The sequence below is a fragment of the Pelodiscus sinensis genome, chromosome Z (assembly GCF_052426305.1).
Source record: "Pelodiscus sinensis isolate ZL-2025 chromosome Z, ASM5242630v1, whole genome shotgun sequence".
Lineage (NCBI taxonomy): Eukaryota > Metazoa > Chordata > Testudines > Trionychidae > Pelodiscus > Pelodiscus sinensis.
This window is the reverse complement of record NC_143085.1, coordinates 19536148-19562494: the sequence shown is the minus strand read 5'-3', so window position 1 is coordinate 19562494 and position 26347 is coordinate 19536148. Positions and strand designations below refer to the sequence as shown.

At 43.2% G+C, this 26347-nt stretch overlaps 1 protein-coding gene across 2 annotated transcripts in view; it reads right to left on the bottom strand.

Annotated features, from left to right (window-relative positions):
- Positions 1-25961, bottom strand: part of GALNT9 (polypeptide N-acetylgalactosaminyltransferase 9) — a 444375-nt gene extending 418414 nt beyond the window's left edge. The window contains exon 1 of one of the 2 annotated variants that reach the window (XM_075898387.2): positions 24884-25961. In XM_075898387.2, coding sequence (XP_075754502.1) covers positions 24884-25127 — 244 coding nt within the window. In that variant the 5' untranslated portion in view covers positions 25128-25961. The remainder of the gene's footprint in view (positions 1-24883) is intronic. The other variant, XM_075898386.2, reaches the window with a different exon arrangement.
- Positions 25962-26347: the final 386 nt, after the last annotated feature.

Sequence of the window (26347 nt, the reverse complement as noted above, 5' to 3'; positions counted from 1 at the left end):
TTATAACTATGCCTATAATGGCAACATTAACCTTGATCTCCTTTGTTTCAGAGGACCATTAGCTGATGGAAGGGTATAGACTGTTCAGGAAGAACAGGCAGGGGAGAAAAGGAGGAGGAGTTGCATTATATGTAAGGGTATGTCTACACTACCCTCCTAGTTCGAACTAGGAGGGTAATGTAGGCATACCGCACTTGCAAATGAAGCCCGGGATTTGAATTTCCTGGGCTTCATTTACATAAGCGGGGAGCCGCCATTTTTAAATCCCCACTGGTTCGAACCCCGTGCAGCACAGCTACACGGGGCTCGAACTAGGTAGTTCGGACTAGGGTGCCTACTCCAAACTACCGTTACTCCTCGTGAAACGAGGTGTACCGGTAGTTCGGAATAGGCACCCTAGTCCGAACTACTTAGTTCGAGCCCCGTGTAGCCGCGCTGCACAGGGTTCGAACCAGCGGGGATTTAAAAATGGCGGCTCCCCACTTATGCAAATGAAGCCCGGGAAATTCAAATCCCAGGCTTCATTTGCAAGTGTGGTATGCCTACATTACCCTCCTAGTTCAAACTAGGAGGGTAGTGTAGACATACCCTCAGAGACTTGATAGGCAGAATCCCCTGGGATGCTAACATGAAGGGGAAAGGAGTCCAGGACAGCTGGCAGTATTTTAAAGAAGCCTTATTGAAGGTACAGAAAGAAACCATCCCGATGCGTAGCAAGAGAAGCAAACATGGTAGGAGACCGGATTGGCTTACAGGGGAAATCCTTGGTGAACTTAAGCACAAAAAGGAAGCTTACAAAGAGTGGAAACTTGGACAAATTACCAGGGAGAGCTATAAATGTATAGCTTGAGAATGCTGGGGGGTTACCAGGAAGGCCAAAGCACAATTGGAATTGCAACTGGCAAAGGATGTGAAGGATAACAAGAAAGGTTTCTACAGGCATGTTAGCAAGAAGAAGGTGATCACAGAGGGTGTGCGGCCCCTAATGGATGAAGGAGGTAACCTAGTGACAGATGATGTGGGGAAAGCTGAAGTACGCAATGCTTTCTTTGCCTCAGAATTCACGGACAAGGTCAGCTCCCAGACTAATGCACTAAATGACACAAGATGGGATGAAGATGGACAGCCCTTTGTGGGTAAAGAACAGGTTAGGAACTATTTAGAAAAGCTAAACGTACATAAATCCATGGGTCCGGACTTAATGCATCTGAGGGTACTGAGGGAATTGGAAAATGTCATTGAGGAGCCTTTGGCCATTATCTTTGAAAAGTCATGGAGATCTGGAGAGATCCCGGATGATTGGAAAAAGGCAAATGTAGTGCTCATCTTCAAAAAAGGTGTAGCCAGACACAAACCCCATCTTGTTTTTCCACAAACCCCATCTTGTGCCCCCCTCCCCCCGAGAGCAAGAGAAAGGCAGTCAGCCTTTGATGCCCTGGGAACGCAGGTGTGCTGCCTGTCCCTGACTCTACCATAAACAAAAACCAGACAGTAAATGGGCTAGCTGATGACCCAGGGCCTCCCGTCGCCCTGATGACTAGTACCAGTAATTGACACGCCTGCACTGTCCCAGGAGAGGAATCTTCGCCCATCACATACCAGAGGTGCCTATTGTCTACATTTTCCCAGGTGTGAATTATGCTTTGCACCCTTCGTGGGAAACTTGGCATTCGAAGCCATTTTTCCTAATTGGCCACTTGAGACCAGGAAGAAGTCTATGTGACCCAAGGGGTATAAAGAGGGGTTTAGAAACCCACCCCATTTGAGCTCCAATCATCTACATCTGCTGGCAGGTATTGATTGTCTCCCGAGGTCTCTGGGACGCCCAACCTCGCCCTGCTTCTTCCCGAGGGATTGAGAGAAAGATGCTGGCCACGCCAAGTCTGGAACGTAGGGGTGAGAATATATATCTGCTAGGTGTCTATTTTGCATGCATTTAATAAGAGCTCAGAGAACCAAAAGGGTTTCATGGTACCTGTAAGTGTCTTATTAGTGTAATTTCTGACCTGTCCTTTGTAGTGGCTGTGTTATCTGTAACACAGCAGTAGCATTTAACAACTAAGTTTACCCTGTAACAATAAAATAGTAACTGTTTAAGCTTTAACCTGACTCCTTCAGTTGCTGTAACAGAACCAAGCACAATTTAAAAGAACTTCAGCCGGTCATAAGGGACTCACTGCCCTGACCATCGGCTGACAGAATTGGTGTAGTCGGCAGGATTGTGCTACTGGTTCACATACAGCAACATGAAGCCTGTCATGATAGACATGGATTTTAGTGGTATAGAGAAAGGGTTTGCCTAGGAAGGTAGGGGCAACCCAAAATGGGATAGAAAAATGTTAGAAAAGGATTGGGGAAATCCTGAGGAGTTGCGGGTGCAGTTCTGTAAGTATAGAACTGCCTGCAAGTTAAGGAATGGGAAAAAGCCTGAGTCTGTAGGAAGGAACCACTTTCCAATTAGCAAAGAAAACAGGATCAGGCCCAGACAAGCAGGCAGGTAACAGATAGATTGAAGGCCTTGTGGTAGAACTAAGAAAAAGGCAGTAAGTACTGGAAATCTAAATCCTTAAAACAATACTTACAAGAGTAATATCTGAAACAAAGCCAGTGTTTTTTTTTATTTTTAGAGATAAGAAAGTGTTTTAAGAAAAGAAGAAACCCACAGAGAATTTAACTGTACAGAGAATGGAGAGAATTGAGCAGTTGTGCAAATGCTAAAATGGTGTAGATCGAAAATTGTTGTTTCTTTGCAGCCATTCTGAAGGAAAAATGGGCCCTTTTTCCAATGGAATGTCTGTAAATAATCCAGGCAAATTTGACTCAAATCTGTACATTTGATTATAGATACTGCTAAAAGAACTCTAAAGGGAGGGGGTTCTATTGGAACTTAACTACCCCCAATGAATAAAAAGGGAATGTAATTGTTGTACAGCTATGTAGAAATAGTGTAAGAAAGGTTCAGAGAGAATGTATGTGTATCTGTGTGTAAATATACATATATATATTGTATAAATAATATAAAGTTTTCAAGGTCCAGTAATCTTGTTTGTAGGTTTAAAACAAATTGGTTTGGTTTACTTTCAGTCCAAGTTGTTTAATGAAAGTACAGGAAAACTGTAAGCATAAAGAAAGAGTTACACTCTATGCAAAGTTTAATGTGGCTAAGTAGTGTTGTAAACAAAGACTGCACATTTTCCTGTGACATGCCATATATATTGTAGAAGAAAAAAAAACTGCAAACAGATTAAATGCTGTGAAAGCTCCAAGAGCCACAATAGGTTGTAATTTCCTTTGTGATGTAAATGCCCAAGCTGGCAGCACAAAGAAGCATTGCAGGTAATAGCTAAGTTTGATCAGCAAACTACCTGAGATCAGAAAGTTCAAATTATAGCTCTCCAGAAAGGAAAAAAAAAGGAGGTATTGGTATTGCTATTTTAGTCCCAGTAGGAGGTTGGGTATACTAGCAAATGTTTAAATGTAAGCAGTCTTTTAAGAAGGTTCCCAGAGAGAAGACTGAGAAATTGTTACCCCTTTTGAAAAAATCTTGCAAAGGTTCGGGCATAGCCCTTGGTCTGATCAAATGTTAACTGCTGTCCATACAATCTCAGACCTAGAAGACAAATTGTCTGACTACCTGTGGATATGTAAACCCTTGGCTCCAATGGAGAGGGAAACAGCTGCAGCTTGTCTTCTATGGAAAACCTGTAATGAGGTTCTTCAAAATTTACTGAATATAAAAAAGAATGCAAATATGAAACTGCAAAAATGTAAAGCTTCTGCTGCAGAAGTGGAGAGGTAGAAATGCATGTCCCTCAGTACCCAGATGAGCTAGATTCCGCTAAGGATGGGTGCTGAGAGTTAAAGCAACTCTCAGATTTATTTTTTGTTTTTCTTCCCTCAGGAATATGTTTAAGAAAAGGACCATGAGGTATGAGGCTTAGTGAACAAGCTCACCCTCCTTACCAAATTAATAGTAGACAAACCTGTGTCATTGAGAAAAGTCATTTAGCAGGAATTAGGATGCACCATAAGAAGGGACTAAACCACTTAATAGCCCTTGTCCCAACACCCCAGTTTGGGGACACAAACCCATGTACTGCACTCCTATAAGGGAAAAGGAGTCTGGACAACTGCAGATGCTGGGCTAACACCAATAGCCATTACTGAGGCTTGGATTGTATCCAAGACTGGCAAACCTTATGTTTTATTACAGGAAACTGAGGCAATAGCCCTGAACAGTGCTCCAGTGGGATGGATCCCTCCCAATGCTGGTGTGGATCTGGGAAACCACCATGAGGCTTGCCCGGCCTCCGCCAGCTCCCCACCTTCCCTGGGAGTTCTCCCAGGCTCGCCCAGTCACAATGGCCACTGATTTTTTTTTTAAATGGAGTTTTTTTGAAAAAATGCAGGAGTCTAGATGTGGATCTGTCGAAAATAAAGCTTTTTTCAACAGATCCTGTATTCCTCAAAAAATGAGGTTTACAGGATCTGTTGAAAAAGGCTGTATTTTTGAGAGATCCACGTCTAGACTGCTGGTTTTTTTTTTTTTCGAAAAATCTCCATTTAAAAAAAAAAATCGATGGCCATGTTTAGACTAATGAGGCATGGGATTTAAATCCCTGCTTCATCAGCAATTTCAATGTGCTTGATTTGCATCCCTCTGTCGACACAGGGATGCAGTTTAGACGTAGCCCTACTATCTAAATGATGTTGCTAAGTTATTTTTTTCTCCTCTTTTTTCTATTGTTCTCTGAAAAGTAAGAATGCTTTGAAAGAACTATTCAAACCTAGTTGAACTAGTTGAGAACTTGAAAGTGGAAGACAGTATAGGGGACAGTGATCATGAAATAATAGAGTTCATGCTCTTAAGGAAAGGTAGAAGGGAGACCAGTACAATTGAGGTAATGGATTTCAGGAAGGCAGATTTTGATAAGCTCAGAGAACTTGTAGGTAAGGTCCCATGGGAAGCAAGACTGAAGGGAAAAACAACTGAGGAGAGTTGGAAGTATTTCAAAGGGACGTTGTTAAGGGCCCAAAAGCAAACAATTCTGCTGTGTAGGAAAGATAGAAAATATGGCAAAAGACCAGCTTGGCTTAACAAGGAGATCTTGCATGATCTCAAAATAAAAAAGGGGTCATATAAAAAATGGAATCTAGGACAAATAACAAAGGATGAATATAGGCAAGCAACACGGGAATGCAGGGGCAAGATTAGAAAGGCAAAGGCACAAAATGAGATCAAACTAGCTACAGGCATAAAGGGAAACAAGAAGACCTTTTATAAATACATTAAAAGCAAGAGGAAGACCAAGGACAGGGTAGGCCCACTGCTTAGTGAGGAGGGAGAAGCAGTAACAGGAAACTTGGAAATGGCAGAGATGCTCAATGACTTCTTTGTTTCGGTCTTCACCGAGAAGTCTGGAGGTGTGCCTAACGTAGTGAATACAAGCAGAGAGAGGGTAAGTTTAGAAGATAGGATACACAAAGAACAAGTTAAAAATCACTTAGGAAAGTTAGATGTCAGCAAGTCACCAGCTCCTGATGAAATGCATCCCAGGATACTCAAGGAGCTGATAGAGGAGCTATCTGAGCCTTTAGCTATGATTTTTGAAAAATCATGGCAGACAGGGAAGATTCCAGAAGACTGGAAAAGGGCAAATATTGTGCCCATCTATAAAAAGGGGAATAAGAACAACCCAGGAAACTACAGACCGGTCAGTTTAAAGTCTGTCCCAGGGAAGATAATGGAGCAGGTAGTTAAGGAAATCATATGCAAACACTTGGAAGGTAATAAAGTGATAGGGAATAGCCAGCATGGGTTTGTGAAGAACAAGTCATGCCAAACTAATCTGATAGCTTTCTTTGATAGGATAACGAGCCTTATGGATAAGGGAGAAGCGGTGGATGTCATATACCTAGACTTTAGTAAGGCATTTGATATGGTCTCGCATGATATTCTTATTGATAAACTAGGCAAATATAACTTAGATAGGGCCACGATAAGGTGGGTGCATAATTGGCTGGATAACTGTAGTCAGAGAGTTGTTGTTAACGGTTCTAAATCCTGCTGGAAAGGGATAACAAGTGGAGTTCCTCAAGGGTCTGTTTTGGGACCCGTACTGTTCAATATCTTCATCAATGATGTAGATATTGGGATAGAGAGTACGCTTATTAAGTTTGCAGATGATACCAAACTGGGTGGGGTTGCAACTTCTTTGGAGGATAGGGACATAATTCAAAATGACCTTAGCAAGTTAGAGAAATGGTCAGAGGTAAACAGGATGAGGTTTAATAAAGAGAAATGCAAAGTGGTCCACTTAGGAAGGAACAATCAGTTCCATACATACAAGATGGGAAGCGACTGTCTAGGAAGGAGCATGGCGGAAAGGGATCTAGGGGTCATAGTGGACCACAAGTTGAATATGAGTCAACAGTGTGATGCTGTTGCAAAAAAAGCAAATATGATTCTAGGTTGTATCAACAGGTGTGTTGTAAGCAAAATTCATGAAGTCATTCTGCCGCTCTACTCTGCACTAGTTAGGCCTCAGCTGGAGTACTGTGTCCAGTTCTGGGTGCCACATTTCAAGAAAGATGTGGAGAAATTGGAAAGGGTACAGAGAAGAGTGACAAGAATGATTAAAGGTTTAGAGAACATGACCTATGAAGCCAGGCTTTATGAACTGGGCTTGTTTAGTTTGGAAAAAAGAAGATTAAGGGGGGACATGATAGCGGTTTTCGAATATCTAAAAGGGTGTCACAAGGAGGAAGGAGAAAATTTGTTCCTCTTGGTTTCTGAGGACAGGACAAGGAGTAATGGGCTTAAAGTACAGCAAGGGAGGTTTAGATTGGACATTAGGAAAAAATTCCTAACTGTCAGGGTCGTCAAATATCGGAATAAATTGCCAAGGGAGGTGGTGGAATCTCCCTCTCTGGAGATATTTAAGAACAGGTTAGATAGACATCTGTCAGGGATGGTGTAGACAGAGCTTGGTCCTGCCTTGAGGGCGGGGGGCTGGACTCGATGACCTCTCGAGGTCCCTTTCCAGTCCTATTATTCTATGATTCTATGAAACCTGAGACCTCACTGATTTTTACCACTATTCAGTTAGGCCCCAATTCATCAATGTTCTTAAACACATACTGAACTTGAAGGCAAGGGGATTAAAGCATGAACTTAAATATTTTGATGAATTAGGATGGACTTTAAAAGCATGTGTTTTAAAGTAACTATGTGCTTATGTTCATTGCTAAATTCAGAGCCTGAAAAACAACAGACCTGAGTATGTCTGTAAAATTGGCACATATTTAAGGGCTTTGATGAATTGGGGCGTTAAAGAACCAGTTGTTATAGACAGATTTTTTTTAAATTATATTACTACTATATTTCATTGACTTAACTGAAATATCCTGAACCATTATGAACTGGGACCTAGAAATGGGAAGGATCTTCATGTCTGATCTTCCATTCTTGGGACCTAAAATGTTCTGTATTTCAGAGGATTATTTCAGCCAATGGAGCTAAATCTATTTTAGCACAGTACCTCTGCTCCCAACAGTCCCCTTACTTCCCATTACTTAGAATACTGTAAATTATAGGAAAAGGGGGTTTGGTATTAAAAAATGTAAGGGACAATCAAGTAGATCACCACTGGCAAAAAAATTATTCCATGTGTAGTAAAAGGGCACATGTGTTAGAGAGGTTAGAGAAAGGCATTAATAAAAGGAAGGTTTGTTAAACATAACTCATTGCTGTTCCTTAGATTCATAAATTTTAATATTTCCTTAGAGAATAGCCAGATAGCCAGTGACTAAAACTGCATTTTAAACAATAGTCTTGATTTTTCATTTTTTTATTTATTTAAAAACTAACAAAATTAAAAAGCAACAATAAACAAATGGTTTAAACCACAGCCATGTTTTATGGTCAATATAAACCCTTAAATCTGGCAGTCACTTGGTGCAGATGAAAGAACCAAATTGTATTAGCTCTGCACTAGAAAAATGTTAATACTTATGTACTATTCAAGCTCTAGCCAGATTCACAAAGAAATTCAATAGAGCATGGAACATCTTTTTAAACACAGTGAACAACATCAATCAAATAACTATTATTTTCTTTGGCACCATTGTAAATATTAATTTTAATGGTACATACTGCAAATGATTTCATATCTATAGATTTGGCAGAAAAAGTAATAAACAAATGAGTCAACCATAAAACTGTTACATGTTTATATCAGAGTATGTTTGCTTGTCAGCTACAAAGCAAAAAAGGACATATATATATTATATAGAAAACTAATATATACTAATACTAATATATCAGATGCACAATGCAGTAAGAGATGTGAAATACTTTCACCAAACCAGGTGATCCAATTTTTTTATTTTTTAAATGACATGGGCTTTGCGAACAGGAGCAGCAAACAGGGAGTTTTGAAAGGGAGTTCTGCAGGTAAAGGAGGAGCAAATACAGGACTCTGGAGAAGTGGCTGTCTGTAGTGTGTGTTTGGGGGTTTCTTGCTGTGTGCTGAGCTTGTGTTTGTTTGGTTTGTTTGCTTGAAGGAGCGTGTGCTGTGGCTGGCAGTTGGAAGCTGTGAGCTTCTAAAGGTTTGAAATTTAAAAGCCTCTGTTAATTGGCTGAGCCTTAGTCAGGGGGCAAGGATATCAGGAAGGCCACAGCTTTATAAAGTAGTGAGTCAGCGACCAGGGAGCTTTGCAAACATGAACCGCAAACAGGGAGTTTTGAGAGGGAGTTGGGAAGGGGCCAAGGTACACTTGCTAGTCTTATAGTTTCATTTAAAGGTTTTAATTAAAACTTCCTGATTTAACTAGAAACCCTGTCAATAACCTGGATAGCTGTAGGAGAGAATGCAGGCAGAAGCCCAGCAGCAGAGTGAGGGCTATCCTGTTTATTGTGCTCAGAGTAGCATTTATGATTATTTTCCCTATAGCTGTGTCCGAAAAAACTTCCCCTGCGTCCAGACTCAAGCCGCGTTCTTTCGAAATTATTTCGAAAGAACGCGGCTTTTCTTTCGATGGCGGTAAACCTCGTTTCACGAGGAAGAACACCTTCTTTCGAAAGTTCCTCTTTCGAAAGAAGGCGTTCTTCAATGTAAATAGGGCTTCCTCGAAAGAGAGCATCCAGACTCGCTGGGTGCTCTCTTTCGAAAAAGCGGATTGCTCTTTCGAAAGATCCGCCTGCAGTCTAGACGCAGAAAGATGCTTTCGAAAGAGCCTCTTTCGAAAGAAGCCTGCAGTCTAGACATAGCCTATGGGTGGGTGGCGTATGTGTTAATTCGGTGCAAGAAGCTACTGGCCCTCAGAGACCAGGCTTTGGAGGACTTTGGAGACAGGCTTTGGAGGCCAGGGTGGCTGAACTGGAGGAGCTGAGGGAGGCAGAGAGGTACATAGATGAGGCTTTCCGGAACGCTGTAGAATTGTCCCATCTCTGGACAGACAGTCCCTATGCTGTTAAGGAGGATGAAAGGCTCAGGGAAGGAGAGCAGTCAATAGGAGCAGAAAGAAACCTTTCCATAGTTGGGACCCTCCTTCCAGATGTTGGAGTATCCTCTTGCACTGAGGTTACCTCTCCGGGGGAGGGAACTCCAGTAAGTAGGAAAAGGCAGTTGTTAGTAATGGGAGATTCGATCATTAGAAATGTAGATAGCTGGGTTTGCGATGACCGGGAGAACCATATGGTGACTTGCCTGCCTGGTGCAAAGGTTGTGGATCTCTAAAGGCATCTAGATAGATTTATGTGTAGTGCTGGAAAGGAGCCAGTGGTTGTGGTATATGTAGGTACCAATGACATAGGGAAGGGTAGCAGAGACATCCTGGATGCCAAATTTAGGCTGAACTGGAGGAGCTGAGGGAGGCTACTAGGAAATCCAGGACCACTATGGTGTCATTCTCAGAAATTCTTCCAGTTCTACGCGCAGGGCCAAGTAGGCAGGCAGAACTTCAGAGTCTCAATGCGTGGATGAGAAGATGGTATAGGGAGGAGGGGTTTAGCTTTATAAGAAACTGGGGAAACTTTTGGGATGGGGGAGCCTATACAGGAAGGATGGACTACACCTAAACCATAGTGGATCCAGACTGCTGGCACTTAGCATTAAAAAGGTCACAGAACAGTTTTTAAACTAAGAGATGGGGGAAAGCAAACTGGTACAGAGGAGCACGTGGATCAGACAGTGAAGTCTCTTAGCGGATAGCCTATTGATAGAGATTCTCTAGATTTTAGTCAGGAGGAGAGGATGGAAGAGGATAAAGTATGCGCCAGATGAGAACAAAAACATTCATATAAAAAAGAATCTGAAACATCAGAAAAGGGCAGACAAATAAACAGTGACAAATTTTTAAAGTGCTACACCAATGCTAAAAGTCAAAAAAATAAGATGTGTGAACTAGAGTTCCTCGTGTTAAAGGAGGATACTGATATAATAGGCATCACAGAAACGTGGTGGAGTGAGGACAATCAATGGGACACAATCATTCCTGGGTACAAAATATATCGGAAGGATAGAACAGGTCGTGCGGATGGAGGAGTGGCACTATATGTGAAAGAAAATTTAGAATCAAATGAAGTAAAAATCTTAAATGAATCAACATGTTCCACAGAATCGCTATGGATAGTAATTCCCTGCTCTAATAAGAATATAACAGTAGGGATATTATCAACCAACTGACCAGGACAGGACGTTGAAATGCTAAGGGAGATTAGAGAGGCTATCAAAATAAAGGACTCAATAATAGTGGGGGATTTCAACTATCCCATATTAACTGGATACATGTCACCTCAGGACGAGATGCAGAGCTACAATTTTTTTTATATCTTAATGACTGCTTCTTGGAGCAGCTGATACAGGAACCCACAAGAGGAGAAGCAATTCTTGATTTAGTACTGAGTGGTGCACAGGATCTGGACCAAGATGTAACTATAACAGGACCACTTGGAAATAGCGATCATAATATAATAACATTTAACATTCCTCTGGTGGGAAGAACACCTCAGCAGCCCAACACTCTGGCATTTAATTTCAAAAGGAGGAACTATGCAAAAATGAGGAGGCTAATTAAAGAGAAATTAAAAGGTATAGTGACTAAAGTAAAATCCCTGCAAGCTGCATGGATACTTTTCAAAGACACCATAACAGAGGCCCAACTTCAATGTATACCCCAAATTAAAAAACATAGTAGAAGAACTAAAAAAGAGCCACCACGGCTTAACAACCATGTAAAAGAAACAGTGAGAGATAAAAAGACATCTTTTAAAAAGTGGAAGTCAAATCCTAGTGAGGTAAATAGAAGGGAGCATAAACACTGCCAAATTAAGTGTAAAAATGTAATAAGAAAAGCCAAAAAAGAGTTTGAAGAACAGCTAGCCAAAAACTAAAAAGGTAATAACAAAATGTTTTTTAAATACATCAGAAGCAGGAAGCCTACTAAATAACCAATGGGGCCCTTGGACGATCGAAATACAAAAGGAGCACTTAAAGACGATAAAGTCATTGCAGAGAAACTAAATGAATTCTTTGCTTCAGTCTTCATGGCTGAGGATGTTAGGGACATTCCCAAACTTGACCCATCCTTTGTAGGTGACAAATCTGAGGACTTGTCACAGATTGAAGTATCATTAGAGGAGGTTTTGGAATTAATTGATAAACTTAACAGTAACAAGTCACCGGGACCAGGTGGCATTCACTCAAGAGTTCTGAAAGAACTCAAATGTGAAATTGTGGAACTATTAACATGGTTTGTAACCTATCCTTTAAATCAGCTTCTGTACCTAATGATTGGAAGATAGCTAATGTAATGATAATATTTAAAAAGGGCTCTAGAGGCAATCCCAGCAATTACAGATCGGTAAGTCTAACCTCACTACCGGGCAAATTAGTTGAAACAATATTAAAGAATAAAATGGTCAGACACATAGAAGAACATAATTTGTTGGACAAAAACCAACATGGTTTCTGTAAAGGGAAATCATGTCTTACTAATCTATTAGGGTATGTCTACACTACAACCCTAGTTCGAACTAGGGTGGTTAATGTAGGCAACTGGAGTTGCAAATGAAACGCGGGATTTGAATTTCCCGGGCATCATTTTCATATTGCCGGGCGCTGCCATTTTTAAATGTCCGCTAGTTCGGACTCCGTGCCCGCGGCTACACGCGGCACGAACTAGGTAGTTCGGATTAGGCTTCCTATTCCAAATTACCGGTATACCTCGTTCCACGGAAAGAGAAATTGGAGTCATCGTGGATAGTTCTCTGAAGACGTCCATGCAGTGTGCAGCAGCAGTCAAAAAAACAAACAGGAGGTTAGAAATCATTAAAAAAGGGATAGAGAATAAGACAGAGAATATCTTATTGCCCTTATATAAATCCATGGCACGACCACATCTTGAATACTGAGTACAGATGCAGTCTCCTCATCTCAGAAAAGATATATTGACATTAGAAAAGGTTCAGAGAAGGGCAACTAAAATGATTAGGGGTTTGGAACATATGAGGAGAGATTAAAGACATAGGACTTTACAGCTTGGAAAAGAGGAGATGAAGGGGGCATATGACAGAGGTCTATAAAATCATGAGTGGTGTGGAGAAAGTGAATAAGGAAAGTTTATTTACTTGTTCCCATAATATTAGAACTAGGGGCCACCAAATGAAACTAATGGGCAGCAGGTTTAAAACAAATACAAGGAAGTTCTTCTTCACACAGCACATAGTCAATCCGTGGAACTCCTTGCCTGAGGAGGTTGTGAAGGCTAAGACTATAACAGGGTTTAAAAGAGAACTAGATAAATTCATGAAGGTAAAGTCCATTAATGGCTATTAGCCAGTATGGGTAAGGAATGGTGCCTCTGGCCTCTGTTTGTCCTAGGATGGAGATGATATCGCTTGATCATTGCCTGTTTGATTCAATCCCTCTGGGTCACCTGGCATTGGCCACTGTCAGAAGACAGGCTACTGGGCTGGATGGACCTTTAGTCTGACCCAGTACGGACATTCTTATGTTCTTATGCTATTACAGGCTATATCTCCTTTAACCAAGACTCCCTGGTCCAGCAACATCCATAGTACAGCATGGGCCATGGATGTTTTTTGAACATAGAGCCCAAGAAAAGGGAGGTCTGGCAGCAGAGCAAGGGCGTGTTAGGGGGCACTGGCCACCCAGTGTGTATGTGTGTGTGATTGGGGGGAAGGTGACATAACAGGGAGTTCTCGCCCCAGAATACACTCTTGGATGTATTCCTCATACGTAGCAATTATCTTGTAACAAGATGGCATGGTCTCAATATGTAGCTTTGGTCCCCAAAATAATAAATCCTGCAAAAATAGACAACTCCCATTGATTGATCTGTGGCTTAGTGCTAGGATTGGCCTTGTAGCTAATGAATGACTAGCATGCCACAGAAAGGGAAAATCCAAACATTTAAAGCTATTTGGGCTACTTTTTTAGAGGTCAATGGTTAAGGTTGACTCTATAGGTAAAAATTGCTTTTCTTCTCTTCCCTCGACTCTAAATTTTATTTACTTTGTGTACTATGACAATCTGGCATTTTGGTATATTTTTTTTATTTGAAAAAATAATAAATAAAACAGGACCGTGTTGAATTTTTATGTAACCAACCTATAATCCTACTCTTCATGCTTTTCCCCTCAAATTTGGGGAAGGAGGGAGGCATGAAATCCCTGCTCAGCTGATGGGAGTTTTATCATTGACTTCAATGGAGCCAGAATTGCACCCTATGACTTTTAAGGGTCTAATTCACCACTTGTCACCATTTAAAGCCATGCAAAGTGGGTGCAAATGCTACCGCCACTTAGATTAGATTCTATTTTACATGCACCTTTGCACAAGTAAATGACTATGACAGGGACAAAGTAGCACAGATTTCAGCCCTAAAAATCTTGAAAGCCATGGTTCATTCTGTGAGCTTGATTCTCCTCTCATCAATGTAATCAAGAGGAACTCAGTTGAACTTGGGAGAGTTATATTGTGGTAAAACTGACATGGGACCAGAAAGAAGTCCATGATTCTCTGATTTGAAATATGTAAATATTTATTCTATTTCAGTTGACTAACAGATATACTCAGCACAGTCTTTTTAACAAATCTACTTTGATACTTTTTCATCCTGGCTCCACAACACCCTGTTCTGCAATCCTGAATAGCTCCCAGTGGCTCTGCAGGAATGAGCCCTACATATTATAAGATAAATGCTGGGCTGAGAGCAGTGGCCCAAACAGAATAGCTGCTTCTTGAGAATATGAAGTGCTAATGTCACCAGATGTGCATTAGCATCATGGATTGCTCAATTTAAATAGTTACAACAGAAAACACTTTTTCTCTGATCTCAAAAGGTGCAGTTTGTTTAATGAAAAGCTGACAGTCATATTTAATCCTCCCTCTTGTACACATGGCTTTGCCACTACTTTCTGTAATGGAATTACCCTGCATCTGAAATACTCCAGCTGTATAAAAGCTTCTTTTTGACAAATCTGAGGTGGGCATTTGAAATTATTCATTTGCTGTTCATTTCCAACCCTTATCACTCACATGGAAATCTGAAAAGGCTCATTTTCAACCAGTTCCTAGCCTGCAAATGATAAACTGTCCTTTTAAAAGTACAGCTTTACCTCTTCGGTATGCAGGTTGCCCACATGAATTTTAAACACAATTACTTTGCTTCCTGCACACTCTAAAATCAGGAGTCATAGCCTACATGAATCAGTCTCCTGTGTCCAGGGCTTACTACAGTATTTACATAATTTTAAATCTGCATACTGCAATTACAATAAAAGTCCACTTCTTCCCTCCATGCAATACATATGCAATTTAAAAACTATTTATCACTCCAAAAATTGCTGTTGTATTTAGTTTTCCCAAACAGAACAAAATCAAATTATTCTGTGTAAAGAATGACAATCTGATGAATTTAATAGAATATTCAAAAAATTATCCCTCCAAGTCTACAACCTAATAGGGCAAAAGTCTAATAAGCAAATGATGGGTAGGAAGGCATGATGTGAGCATACATAATGAGAAGATGAAAACTCTCTTAATCTTTTTAGATTGAATGAAACCAAATTACATGCTTATTGATTGTTGTGTATTTCTGGAAAGAGACAGTGAAAAGGGAAAAAGGCAATTATAGTAAAATTGCATCTCACCCTTCAATTGCTTTTGGTACAAAAGGTTATGTGCTAGTTAGGGATATTAAACATTTTTCATTCTCTATGGTAAATTATTAGCAACAGATGCAGAACTGATTAGGCAAAAATCTAGTTAATTAAATCTTGCTGCAAGGTAAAAAACCAAAATGATAATAAATTATTATGACATTTCATAAATTGCTGTCTGTTTTTCTGCCACGATTTCAATGTTGACTTTTAGGTAAGCAATATTCACAGAAAATAAACATTTAACAAATTTATGATAATAGATAGTTTGATGAACCAGAGTCAGAATAGTTCAGTGTTCATTACAGATACAATTTTGAAAGCCACAAACTAAAAGACTTATATAAATCCTAGCAAACACATTCTACAGTCATGTGATTCCCCCTTGCTGCCTTATTTCTGCAACAAGCAGCTGCTGGGTATGCTGGAAGCTTTCAGAAATATGTATTTTCTAAGACAGTGGGAATTCAGGGGATCAGTATATTGAAAACAATTATTTTATGTGTATCTTTGCACATTTATTCAAGGATGTGTGGCAGTTCCTATTCACACAACTCTAAAAATTCTTCCTGGTTCACCAGATATAATTCTTAGGACTATTCTTAGGACTATTCTTAGTGACTTTCACATATGGATTTTGGATAGGCATTTTGGGGATGTTTCATGGACATTATATATTGGTACATTATATTCAAAATTGAAAGTTCTTCATATGGCACTTGGCAAAGCATTTCAGCTGTCTAGTTTTATGCTGGCACATCATACAAACATAACCTCTTTTTTCTTATTAGAGAAGGTGAGTTCTAAGACATATGATATCATTTTCTTGGCTGCATGGAAACAAATAGGGAAGATGGGTTTTGTATCACCCCATGGCCCTGTGTCACCTTAGAGAGTAACAACTATATCTATCTATCTATCTATCTATCTATCTATCTATCTATCTATCTATCTATCTATCTATCTATCTATCTATCTATCTATCTATCTATAGATATAGATATAGATATAGATATAGATATAGATACTATCATGAGCTTTCATGGGGGAAACCCAGTTCTTCAGATGAGCAGCATGATATTATATATTTGTGTTAGTCTCTATGCCCTGACCTACATTAGATAGTTATTTTGAAATAACTCCCTTTATTTTCAAATAAGATATGGTGCGTCCACACTACCAAGTCTGTTTTTTCGAAATAAAGGGCTGGTTATTTTGAAATAATAACTCCTGCTTTCCACAAGGAATAATGGTTATTGCAAAACAGTTATTTCAAAATAGTGGTTGTGTGAATGCTCCACTGCTGCTATTTTGAAATAACTACTCTCCAGAGTCATTCAAAGTAATTACTTCCCCATGCTTCCTGGCACTCTAAGTCATAAAATCACAGAATCATAGAATCCTAGGGCTGGAAGAGACCAGGAGGTCATTGAGTCCAGCCCTCTGCCCAAACCAGCGCCATATAAATGGGAATAATAACTTCTCTAGATCTGCTGGAAATGCTCCTCTGAATGCACCCTAATATGCCATTAGCCTTCTTGACTACAGGCAGTCCCCGAGTTACGCGGATCTGACTTACGTCGGATCCGCAGTTATGAACGGGGTTTGCTGCCTGTCTCCCTGGTCTCCTGAAGACCAGCAGACCAGGGAGATGGGAAGCAAAGCCTCTGAGGATGCCGGCAGCGGGACAGCCACAGCACGTCTGGGCTGTCTGCTGCCTGCGTGCTCCGCGGCTTTGCTCCACGTCTCCCCAGACCAGGGAGACGGGGAGAAAAGCCGGGGAGCACGCGGGCAGCGGACAGCCCAGACCGCCGCAGCTGTCCCGCTGCTGGCATGTTCCACGGCTTTGCTCCCCGTCTCCCGGTCTGTTGGTCTCCAGCAGACCAGGGAGACGGGGAGCAAATCCGCGGAACACGCCGGCAGCGGGATAGCCGCGGCGCGTCTGGGCTGTCCGCTGCCCATGTGCTCCCCGGCTTTGCTCCCGGTCTCCCTGGTCTGGGGAGACGTGGAGCAAAGCCGCGGAGCACCGGGCAGCGGACAGCCCAGATGCGCCGCGGCTATCCCGCTGCCGGTGTGTTCCGCGGCTTTTCTCCACTTTGCTCCCCGTCTCCCTGGTCTGCTGGTCTTCAGCAGACCAGGGGGACGCCTGTGGTAGAGCAGCTGGGGCGTTGCTGGTTGGTCCTGCAGCGCCGCTCTGGGCGCTACTGGACCAACCCGGCAGCACCCCAGCTGCTCTGCCCCAGGCGTCCTGATTCAGCCACTGCTGGTCAGTTTCAGCAGTGGCTGAATCAGGATGCCTGGGGCAGAGCAGCTGGGGTGCTGGTGGATTGGTCCAGTAGCATCGAGGAGCGGCGCTACTGGAGCGACCCAGCAGCACCCCAGCTGCTCTGCCCCAGGCGTCCCCAAGTCAGCCGCTGCTGAAACTGACCAGCGCTGACTACAGGAAGCCCGAGGCAGAGTTGCTCTGCCCCAGGCTTCCTGGAATCGGCCGCTGATCAGTTTCAGCAGCAGCTGACTTGGGGACGCCTGGGGTTCTTAAGTTGAATCTGTATGTAAGTCGGAACTGGCGTCCAGATTCAGCCTGTTGAAACTGATCAGAGGCTGATTCCAGGAAGCCTGGGGCAGAGCAACTCTGCCTCAGGCTTCCTGTAGTCAGCCACTGGTCAGTTTCAGCTGCGACTGAATCTGGACGCCAGTTCCGACTTACATACAGATTCAACTTAAGAACAAACCTACAGTCCCTATCTTGTACGTAACCCGGGGACTGCCTGTACAAGAGCACACTGTTAACTCTTATCCAGCTTCTAATCCAATGTAATCGCTGAGTCCTTTTCTGCTGAACTATTACTTAGCCAGTCAGTCTCCTGCCTGTAGCAGTGCTTGGGATTTTTCTATACCAAGTGCAGGACTCCGCACTTATCCTTGTTGAACCTCATCAGTTTTCTTTTGGCTCAGTCCTCCAATTTGTCTAGGTCATTCTGCACCCTATCCTTATCCTCCAACATATCTTGGTATCATCCACAAATTTGCTGAGAGTTCAATGCATCCCCTCATTCAGGTAATTAATAAATATTTTAAACAAAACTGGCCCTAGAACTGATCCTTGTGGCACTCCACTTGAAATCGACCACCGGCCAGACATCGAGCCATTGGTCACTACCCATTGAGCCCGACATTCTAGCCAACTTTCCATTACTGCTTTCCATTTTCCTTACAGTCCATTTATCCAATCCATACGTCCTTAATTTGCTGGCAAGAATATGATGAGAGACTGTATCAAAATCATGGATAAAGTCAAGGTATATCACATCTACTGACTTCCCCATGTCCACAGAGCCAGTTATCTCATCATAGAAGCTAATCAGCTTGGTCAGGCATGACTTGCCCTTCGTGAATCCATGTTGACTATTCCTGATCACTTTCTCCTCTTCCAAATGTTTCAAAATAAATTTTTTGAGGCTACCCTCCATGATTTTTCTGGTGAGGCTGATTGGTCTATAGTTCCCTGGATTGTCCTTCTTCCCTTTTTTAAAGATGGGCACTACATTTACCTTTTTTCAGTCATCTGGGATCTCCCCCAATCTCCATGAATTTTCAAAGATAATGGACTAAGGCTCTGACATGACATCTGGTATCTCCCTCAGTACCCTTGGATGCATTAAATCCGGACCCATGAATTTGTGTATGTCTAGCTTTTTGAAATAGTTCTTAACCTGTTCTTCCTCCACTGAGGGCTGCCCACCTCTTTCCCATACTATATTGCCTAGTGCAATAGTCTGGGAGCTGACCTTGTCTGTGAAGACAAAGGCAAAAAAAAAAAATTGAGTACTTCTGCTTTCCCCCATCATCTGCCACTAGGTTACCTCCCTCATCCAGTAAGGGCCCCAAATGCTCCCTGATCACCATCTCATTGCTAACATGCCGGTAGAAACCTTTCTTATTACCCTTCACATCCCTTGTTAGCTGCAATTCCAATTGTACTTTCACCTTCCTGATTCCGCCTCTGCATTCTCGAGCAATATATTTATACTTCTCCCTAGTTATCTATCTAAGTTTCCCTTTTGTGTTTAAGCTCACCAAAGCTTTCACTACTGAGCCAAGCTGGTAATCAACCATATTTGCTTTTCTTACTGCTCATCAGGATGGTTTGTTCCTGTGCCCTCAATAAGACTTTTTTAAAATACAGCCAGTTCTCCTGGACTCCTTTTGCCTTTATGTTACTATCCCAGGATATCCCAGAAGATCTTCCCCATGAGTTCTCTGAGGAAATCAAAATATGTGTTTCTGAAGTCCAGGGTGTGTATTTTGCTGCTCTTCTTTCTTCCTTTTTTCAGGATCCTGAAATCAACAGTCTCATGATCACTGCTTCCCAGGTTGCCACCCACATCTACTTCTCCTATTAGCTCCTCATTGTTTGTGAGGAGCAGGACAAGCTGAGCATGGCCAATGTTATCCCCAACATTCTCTAAAAACTCCCAGGATTGTCTGTGTACTGCTGTATTGGTCTCCAAACAGATGTCAGGTGATTAAAGTTCCCCGTGAGAACCAGGCCCTGTGATCTGGAAGTTTCTCTTAATTATCTACGTTGAGGTAGCGTATCCACATTAAGGGAGCCTGACTTAGACAAATTTCAAGGCTTAGAAGCTATAATTTCGAAATACATTATTTTGAAATAATTTCCTAGTGTAGACATGTCCTAAGGTGCCATAGGATTGTAGCCAGCCGGACACAACACCCCCCCACCACTGGAGTCTAGCTGGCTGGACATACAGTCCTGCTTTCACCTTACCTTGATTCTGGCTCTCTGAGCTACAATTTATGTTAGGCTTTTTGTTATGTCAAGACCAATAAGGCCAGACATTTGCTAAGAAACCATATTGTTTAATGTATGCTTATTAATATGCATGTAATCTGTGGAATTTGTGGGAAAGCATGAATGAAAATCACCCAATTTTAAGGCAGTCTAGGATTTATAACCTTTTAAAGCTAGAAAAGACCCTGCACAGTGTATAAATCAACTGACGAGCGGCCAGGAAAAAATCGCCTCTCAGAAAGGATGTAACAGCATGTGAAACCTAGAACTGAACCAGAGGCAGTAGCCCTCCCATGGATTCAAAGTGACTTCAGGGATAGTTGTGGGCTTGTGGTCAATCTCTGGCCAACTCCAGCAGCTTGTGAAATCAGAAATAATTTATGCTGCATCTATAGCCTGCCTCCAAACTGCTAATATGAATGTGATGTGTGGTTTGAGTATTGCCATACTTTTAAGAATCTGTACTAATAAATTAGCTCCAGTGCTGCTCGAGTTCACCCTTTTGTCTAGGTTGCTCTTTGGCCGAGTCCAACGACAGATAACAAGGACTACTCATTGTTTTTAAAGTTAGAAACTAACACAGCTACCCTTCTGAAACTTTCAAACTAGGAAGTTGATTTCCCTATGCAAAGTATTATATAATTGCACTTCAAGCAGGTCCATGGAAAATATAAACAAGGTCTTCTTTGCTTAGCACTAAGCCATAATCAGGGCCTAGTATAGAATACTAGACATTCCTAACCAAAGACTAAGTACTCAATAGATGGCTCTTCATTTGCTGAGACCAATGTGGAAATGACTCAACAATAAGGAAAAAAAATGAATGAACCTGCCAGACCCAACTCCCCATTCTGTGTTGCCATTTGTCAGTCAGAACTTCCATAGCTTGGGGGGAGGGATAGCTCAGTGGTTTGAGCATTAGCCAGCTAAATCCAGTGTTGTGATTTCAATCCTTGTGGAGGCCATTTGGGGCAAAAATTTGTCAGGGATGGTACTTGGGCCTGCTGTGAAGGCAGGGGACAGGACTCCATGACCTTTCAAGGTCCCCATCTATTTCTAGGAAATAGGCAATCTCCATTAATTTATTTAGATGTTTCTGGGAGATTTATGTATGCAAGGAATGCAGGATCAGACCCGTTATGATTACAATCTGCATCCCCAGTGTATCACTGGCCCCAATAAAAGACTTTTGCTACTATCTTGGTGAAAAGATAATAGTAGAGAAGACATAGAAACTCTCTCACCTTAGAGACAAAAATTATGGCAAAGTTTGGGAACTCTAGGTTAGAACAATAGTGTGGTGTATACAAGGATGAAACTGCACAACTCTGGAGCACTTTGAACATGTATCTAATACCATGGGATTTCCTTAAGACAGTATATAGCACTTTCATAAATTAACTTACTTGTCAAAGCAATGTGCTTCCTTCTAAATAATGAATCATGATGTTAAAAAACACTTGTCTCTAACCCAGGCCTGGGCAAGAGCCTGTCAATGGACTGGATCAGGCCCGCCTAGCTCTTTTATCCGGCCTGCGATCCTAATGCATGGCATGGGAGCCTAGGATGCAGGAGCCCTTTCAACTACTTCGATTTAAAGTAGTACTTTAAAGTAGTACTTTCCCTGTGGCTCCCAGGCAATGCAGTAAGTACAGGAGCTGTGAGCTCTTTCAGTTGTTTCTATTTAAAGTAGTGGTTTCCAAACTTTTTGGCATCATGCCCTCCTTTTTAATTTTTGAGAAACCCTCATGCCCCCCTCCCAAAAAAATAGCAGTAAAACTTGCTAAGCAAAAATTTAAAAAAGGGGGGAGGGACTGACCGGGGCCAAAATAAAAATAGCAGAAAAACTTGGGGGAGGAACGGGGGGCGGGGAGAATGGGTCACCTCATGCCCCCCCTTGAATTTCTTCACCTACCCCCCCCCCCCCAGTTTGGGAACCCATTATTTAAAGGGCTCATGCCTTAGCAGCCTCCGGGAAGGTACAAGTCCTTTAAATAAAGCAGTTGAAAGGGCTCATACCTGCTGGCCCGCCACTAATACCTGGTAGCCGAGGAGTTGCAAGCCCTTTCAACTGCCTCTATTTAAAGGACTTGAGCCTTCCCGGTGGCTGCTAAGGCATAATTCCTTTAGATAGAAGAAACTGAAAGGGCTCGCAGCTCCCCTGTGGCTCCCGGGCGGTGAGCATTGCCTGGGAGCCACAGGGGAGGCATGAGTCCTTTCACTTGTTTCTATTTAAAAGCCCTGCCCGTCCCACCCCTTCTGCTTGAGGCCCCACCCCTTTTGGGATGGCCTACAACCACTCTGAAAATTGGCCCCCTTCAAAAATTATTGGCCACCCCTGGTCTAATTTAAACATAGAAGGCCTGATTCTGAATGCACTTATACAAGGAATGGGCAATTTCATGGGGGGGGGGGGGGAACTTCATGAATTTTGATCATGGACTATCTCCAGGCCCCCCAGAAGGTGCAGGGTCTTGGGAAGAAAGGGTGAGGCTACAAAGAGAGACAAAGAGAGTGAAATTAGAAAGTGAAATTACAAAGAACATCCTGCTTAATGAAAGCTTTCAGCAACCACATGTAGCAGGTCCTGCCTGATTCTTCATGTCTGGCACACACAAAGCTCCCATTGACTTCCCCCAAATTTATCAAGCAAAACTGATCCCACTGGTACTGAGATTTCATCTTGAGTCACACCTTACACTTACAGTCACCTAAAAATCCATGTGAGAAGGGCCAAACACTAACCCCAGCACTTAGCTTCAAAGCTGTTTGTTGGGGATTAGGGATTTAATATTGTAGTTGACTAATGATAACTGATAAGCAGATGCTTATTAGCTAATGTTATTGCCTACATGCAAACACCTCCCACCCCCGTGGCTTCGCAAGTAAGTTTTTTAGCTGGGTCCTCACGCTGGGACCCAGCATCAACTCCTGCTGCAGCTCTGCACAAGTGCTGTGTTGTGCAGAGCCACAGCAAGGGTTGATGCTGGGTCCTGGCACGAACTAGGACTGAACCAGCTTGCCTGTGTGAGTAGAACCACAGCAGGGGTTGATGCCGGGTCCCAGCGCAAGCCGAGACAGAGTGGTAGCAGTGCTAACCTTTATTGATTAATCATGTAGTTGACAAAATTTTTGTTGAAGTTGACAAATTTTTTGTTGATTACATGATTAATGAATTATACACTTTTTAACATCCCTATTGGGGACTTGGGCTTGTAAACAAGGAATCTGCCCTACTACCTGTGGATCAGCAGCAGAACTCCTCTGCAGCCATTACAGCAGCAGGGCACCTGCACCCACACTTTCCTAGAAGAATGCTCAGTGGAACAAGCTCCATTTCCCCCCATCCTTCCTCAAAACAAGTTTGAGCCCAAGAGCCCAGCTCAGCTTCACACAGCTCAGCTCTGGTGTGTGTAGGTTCAGTTTGGGCTCTGTACTGCTATGTTGCAGCTGGGAGGCAGGATTTATCCCTAAATTTATTCTTGACATCTCCTTTGGGCTGTTAGTAAAACATCTAACTGTAGACTACTCTCTCACGCTTAGTTTTGTGTATGTATATGTGATAAACATGTGTGAGAGAGGCAGATGAAGGTTATTACTTGTCTCTGCATACATAACGTATTACCATAACAGTCTAAGCTGTTAAGATTGATTCTGTCATTCAGAAGAGAGCAAGGGGAGCAGGTGGCAGCAATGTACTTGTACATGACATTTCTGCATTTTGGGGCAGCTGTAGCCTATGTTAAATCAATGTTATGATTAAGATGGTTCTTTCAATCCAATTGTAAGTACCTTAGAACTTAGACCATCAAATGCTTTTCAACACATTGGGCTATCCACATTTTCCAAGCTTGTACAAGTACATTTGCAAGTACATTTTATGTAATTTAAAAATACTTCTAAGTTTTATCTGGCACTAAATTTAAGGCACATGTTTCATTATATTGTAAATCTAAGTTGTTCCTTCTCTTTTCTCTTGTCCAAAACACTGGTATTTAATTACATACTTAATCCTCTAGCATTTCACATTTCACAGTTTATGAATCTTTGCAAATTGCAATTCACTTGTCACAGAAGAACCAGTTTCTGTGTGAAAGACTAGCAGTCCTATAGTAACTTTAATCAGTTACCATGTTCTAGCCATCATGGAATATGAGCTTATTTGTATATCTATTTAAATTTTTCAAGGCTGGTGAATCAGAACTGAGTCCAATAAAAGAGGGGCATACTTTGTTTTTCCTCACTCCCTGAGATCTTATCAGATTTAAGTGTTAGTATCATTAATGAACCACATGGTGCTATCAACAATGGGACAAAGATGCATACTATTAGACAGCAAGGAGTGGTTTTGGAAGTGAATGCTGAAACCAAACTTGGCAATGTGATTATTGCACTGATTGCTAGCTAATATATCAAATAGTCAAGTGGGTGCATCTACATGCACACACACAGTTCCCATCCACCATTTATTAAAAAAAATTAATTCAGACTTCTGACCAACAGACTTTATGGCAAACTGTAGATCTGAGCACTGGAGATAATTCACAAGTACTCATTGACACACATACATCTCTTTCCCCTCACTTCACTGGTAGCTACCCTCCCAACTATATCTCCAACAGGAAACACTGATCATAAGCCATATATGGGAGTCTCCCTCTTCCCTCCTGTAAACCTCTGCATCGCCCTGCCCACTGAGCACTTGGGACCCGCTATCCACGTGCTGCCCTCCCCTGCTGAAGGCGAGGAAGGAACTCCAAGTCTCTAAGGTTGCCATGCGCTCTCGCCGCCCACGGGGACGCTTCTGGGGCACCCTCCCGGGAGGAGTGAGGGGCGCATGAGGCGCTCCCCCGCCCTGCCTAGACCCGTGGCAAGGCGCTCACCATTGAGCTGGTTATACACCACCTCCTCCAGATGGTCCAGGCGCTGCAGGATGGCCTCCCGCTCACTCAGGCTGCCCGGCCCCTTGGTGTTGCGGTTCCGCAGACGGCGGTCGGCGCTGCGGACAATCTGCACCAGCTCCGAGGAGCGCTCCTGCAGCCGGCAGTATACGGAGAAGAGGATAATCCCCACAAAGACCAAGATATTCACCGTCAACAAAGTTTTGATTTTCCGTGCCACCGCCATGGGAGCCGCTGGGCAGGAGTAGGGGGGGAGGGGGCTCAAGGCATGGTAGCCAGAGAGGCGCGGGCAGCGGCGGCATGGGGGGCGGGCATAGGGGCGGGCTGGCTTCGGTGCGCCGCTCCGCAGCTTCGGCCGGCGGCAGGGAGCTGTTCCTTCAGCACCACGCGGGCGAGCTCTCCCTGGCCTGGGACCAGTGCGGGGGCAAACTAGATGCACCGCCGCCCCGCTCGGTCTCCGCCTGCCCTCCGGGGTGCGGGCAGCGGCGCGGCGCCAGAGGAGCTGCCGGCCCAGCTGGCTCCGGCAAGCGCTGCTGCGGCGGGCTCTCAGCGCACGGCGCCGGTGCGAAGTGACGCGCTCGGCAGAGGCGCAGCGACAGGCGAGCCGGCCCGGCCGCTCCGCCCCTCCGTGCGCGGGGGAGGGAGACCTGCGGCTCCTCCCTGCAGGGCAGGGGGCGCTGGGCGGGCCCCGCAGCGCTTCGCTCTTCTTTGGGGAACGCCTGAGCCGCCAGCCAACTTTCTGCACTTGGCTCACTAGGTGGGGACCTCTCTCCCCTCCCCCCCCACGGAAGGGCTGTCTCTCCAGCTGAGGGCCCTGTGGCTCATCCCAAGCTGCAGCCACCCTCCAGTACAGCGTCTGCTGCCCCTCGCCCTTACCCAGTTGCTTGGGAGAAGGGGAAAGGAAGAGGACTGAGGCCAGGTGAAATCAGAGCCACTGGTTAGAAGCAATATTCCCTCTATTTTTTCCATCCACATGCAGGATACATTTTGTTATGTGCACCCAGGCAAGTGAGGATATGTCTCACCAATAGAAACACATGCTGCTAGCTGTGGATGTTCTGCTAATCAGATGTGCACGTCCATAGTGTAGACATAGCCTCAGTTAACAGCTTCTGAATGATTTAAGAACTATGTGTCAATAACAATGCAGTCTAGCAGCCAAATAATGCTCTGCCTCCAAGCTGACAGAAATCTAACTGGCTATATATGGCCCCCCCTCCCCTTCCTGATGTCAAATAAAAGACATGTATTTTCAAAAATATAACCTGTCTTTATTTAACACAACTGGGGAGGGGGAATGAAACTCTGGGGAGACAAGGGAAAGAAGGTGGGAGAAGGCAAGAGAGAAGGTGGGAGCGGGGAGGGGGAAACTGGGAGGAGGGAGCTGGAAGGGGGAAGCAAGGGGAAGAAGGGGGAGGGGAAGCTCAGCACTCAGGGCTGGGGGTC